General features: G+C 38.7%; 1 protein-coding gene across 1 annotated transcript in view; it reads right to left on the bottom strand.

The window, feature by feature from the left end:
* LOC105524520 (peptidyl-prolyl cis-trans isomerase-like 2) overlaps window positions 1-805 on the bottom strand; it is a 1,381-nt gene extending 576 nt beyond the window's left edge. The window contains exon 1 of the mRNA XM_011959806.1: window positions 429-805. Coding sequence (XP_011815196.1) covers window positions 429-792 — 364 coding nt within the window. The 5' untranslated portion in view covers window positions 793-805. The remainder of the gene's footprint in view (window positions 1-428) is intronic.
* Window positions 806-4,148: the final 3,343 nt, after the last annotated feature.

Raw genomic sequence — 4,148 nt, forward strand, 5'->3', positions numbered from 1 at the left:
ACTATGTATATCAGAATTTTTACAAATTAACGTATCCTTTTATGATGTGTCTGTATGCCAAAAAAAAGTCAAATTAATTCTTTTTGTTGTTGTTGTTATTTAATTTCATAATCATAAATTTAACTCTGTAATCCAGCTGGGCATGGGAGAGAACAAGGAAAACATGGAACCCAAAGGGAACTGCAGCAAGAGCACAAAGATTCTAGGATACTGTGAGCAAATGGGGTGGAGGGGTGCTCTCCTGAGTTACAGAAGGAATGGTCTGGTGGTTAAGATAAAACACAAGTCAAACTTATTCGAGTTGTCCACAGTCAGCAATGGTGATCTTCTTGCTGATCTTGCCATTCCTGGACCCAAAGCGCTCCATGGCCTCGACAATATTCATGCCTTCTTTCACTTTGCCAAAGACCACATGCTTGCCATCCAACCACTCAGTCTTGGCAGTGCAGATGAAAAACTGGGAACCATTTGTGTTGGGTCCAGCACTTGCCATGGACAAGATGCCAGGACCTGTATGCTTTTTAGGATGAAGTTCTCATCTTCAAATTTCTCCCCATAGATGGACCTGCCACCAGTGCCATTATGGCGTGTGAAGTCACCACCCTGACACATAAACCCTGGAATAATTCTGTGAAAGCAGGAACCCTTATAACCAAATCCTTTCTCTCCAGTGCTCAGAGCACGAAAATTTTCTGCTGTCTTTGGAACCTTGTCTGCAAACAGCTCGAAGGAGACACGGCCCAAGGGCTCGCTGTCGATGGCAATGTCGAAGAACATGGTAGGGTTGACCATGGCTAGTAGTACAGGGCTTTCCTTGGTGGTAGCGTCTGCAAAGCCATGAATTCTTATAATACTTATAAAGGGCCCCTAAATTGTGTCTTTTATAAATCCAGATTTTTAGATTAGGTTTAAAGAGAAGTGTACCTGACATACATTTTATCACATCTGTTACAAATATACTTTCCAAATCACACTGGTATGAAATCTCATATCCTTAAGACCGAGAAAGAGGAGAATGGGGAAATTTTCCAATTTGAAAACAGTCACTTAATTTTTCTTCCAAGAAAGATTGGCTAGAAACTTATTTAAGACTGGCAGAGCTGGACAACAAAGTATTTTCCTCTCTAATATAGGTTTATCTTCCATAGCTCAAGACTGTTTTACAACACTTAAAATGAAGTTGTTAAAAAAAAATTCTGCATGCATTCCATTAACATTTGTACCTACAAACTTAAAAACATTCCTTACAATATTTACACTTCACTCTTACAATTGTTTAAAATTATAAGAGACTTCCCACAAGTTTCAGGTCACATTGGAGTTACTGAAACTGTCTTTGAAGATCTAATTTAATTTAGCACGATGCTTGGATATTTTTTCATCTGTGGATAGTATTAGAAAACAAATTAAAATGTTGTGTATATTTTCTTCTAAAATATATCCACACAACTGAAGTATCATTTGAATAAAACTTGTTATATTGAAGTAATTCAACATAACACATCAGTAGCATGTTGTCAGGTTAATCCTTTTTAACATTTTTTGGCAGTATTTCCCAAAATGTACCCCACAGTACCTTGTCCTGTACAACACTGTATAGCATGTATTTCTGCCAGGTTCACAAACTACATTAAAGTTCATGCAGGAGAGGGACTAATAACTTTACCCACAAACTTCCCAAACAAGGTTAATGCTGTCTTCGTTGGAGGTGGGGGCAGAGGGTGCCTGTTACCTCCGGAGCACATATCTGTTAACACTGTTTCAAGCACACCATGTTCAAACCACCTCGTTCCAAGGCTCCTCACACTGGAATGAAACTCAAACACCAACAACCTCTTGCACCCTTTCCACATGATGACCAGCAGTCTTTGGGTCCAGCCTAACACAAAATCCCTCCAAACACTCTTCTGTCCTCCTCTGCTCCAAGACCCCATTTAAAACTGGCAGTGAAAACTTCCTTTCTGAGCTTCTAAAGTTCTTACCACCTTGACCATTCACATTAGGCCCTTCACACGTGCTCTATGTGGTCACTTTAATAGGTTTGTATTTTATGTCCTCAATCAGAGAAGCACCTTGAACAAAGACACTCATCTTCTCTTACATCTCTTTCTCAGCTCTGCATCTAGCAACGGACGGTGGATGTGCTGGGTGCAAAGAAAGAAAAGGGCAACATTCCTGCAGTGGTGGTGGTATGCACGACCTTAAGCACTCCCTGAGAACAGGGAGAGAAAGAAATGGAGGAAATATGTTTTCAATCTGGGTGTCACAGCTTCAGAAAACTCATACCTATACAGGCTGAAACAATTCTGTAAATAACCACAAGGTGGCAGACCGGACCAACCGTCATTCCTGGAACCCAAAAGCAGTCGCTGGTCTCACAAGCGATTCTACACAGAGATAGGGGTTTAAAGCATTCCTGAAGATGATCTCAAAAAATATGATGATTCCTTTCTCTTTGTGTCCCTAAAGACAAGGGGCAGGAAGTGGGGAACAAGTCCATCAGCACTCCTATTAAAACTGTGTAACTTCTCTCATCCTTAGCAGGGAAATGTTTATTTTAAAATAGCCTCCCCACATCTTTGTTAAGCACCAGAGCAAATAAAACAAAAATGTCAGATCACCAGCATGCTGAGGTGCTTTGTGCATCCGAATCACTCATATCCCAGAGTTACATCATCACATGCTTTTGAACAATGTAAGAAAAAAAAATCCATAGCAGAGTGGATGGTTTTCAAAAATATATATATATATATATATATATATTATTTTAGAGTTACAATAATTACTTTAATCCTAAATCATATTAAGGCAAAATACTGTTTCTGACCTTACTAATTTACACTCGAAAGAAAAACAATCTCCAAGGACTGTGATTTCAATTCAAATTCACGTCAAAGCCCGGGAAAACCCGATAATGATATTACTGGTCATGGCTGATAAGGCCCTCGTATATTTCTCCAGTCTCAGATTCTTAAACATTGTAAGACACACATATGGCTTAAACTTTATAAGACACATGTATGGCTGAGTGCAGCCAGACACGGAATCCCACAAATGGCTTGCTTGAGTCCAAGTTTGAAACCAGCCTGGGAAACACAGTGAGACCCCATCTCTATAGAGAAAAAAGAAAACAAAATTAGCCAGGCATAGTGATGCGCACCTGTGGTCCCAGCTACTGGAGAAGCTGGGGTAGAAGAATCACTTGAGCCCGGGAAGTTAAGGCTACAGTGTGCTATCAGTGTGCCAATGCACTTCAGTCTGGGCAACAGAGCAAGACCCTATCTCCAAAAAAAAAAAAAAAAGCCCCTTGTATGAAGAATTCTAGAGGTAAATTATAAAGACTCAAGTTGTTCCGTTTGTCTAAAACTTCCTCAGGTTTCTTTTCTAGAGGAAAAGATAAATCAATCAAAAATAAAATTTCCTCAAGTGATTTCCACTGAAAAAGGCATTTTTTTAAACTGAGTTTTTGAACAATTCCTAAACTTGAGACAAAGGTGATTAATAATTACCTCATTAATTAGCCATAAAAATTACAAAACAGACTTGCAAATTACAACAAAACACTCTCTTATCCCATTCGTCTTCTAATTCAAGTTGGTGTCAGGGAGCCCAAGAGCAGTCAAGTGTCAAGGGACAAGAGTTGAAGAAGGTACAAAGTACTTCATAAATTTGAAGGGACAGATGAAGTATCATCTATAATCTGCATTCTCAAAGAGTTGATCTCTCATTGAAGAAAACACAAGGGTTAAATGATATAGTCACACCAGAGGCCACAAGGCAGTTTTTATGATTACTAAATGGGTGTTTTGTTTAGCAAACTAAAATGCATACTAAGCACCATGTTCATTGTCATGTCCCAGGAGAAAATGATCCTGTAAGCAAGTTTCATTTGTGAAGTTACAATTTTTCATTAGAAGAAGCAACAGTTTAGTTTTCACCAAAAACTCATTTTGTTAACAAATAAGAAAATAGAAAGTGCCCAAGATCAGTCTGCAATTCCTGTTTTCAAGAGTCAGTATAAATATTTCCCCTTCAGAACAATATATTACACCACCAAGCCTACAGCTTCCCAGAATTCCCATCTCTCAGGCAGCAGAAATACATTTAACAAAAGATACCTTCGTTTTAAAAGTATCTTATTTTAATAG

This window comes from Colobus angolensis, unplaced genomic scaffold, assembly GCF_000951035.1.
Source record: "Colobus angolensis palliatus isolate OR3802 unplaced genomic scaffold, Cang.pa_1.0 Scaffold5, whole genome shotgun sequence".
NCBI lineage: Eukaryota > Metazoa > Chordata > Mammalia > Primates > Cercopithecidae > Colobus > Colobus angolensis.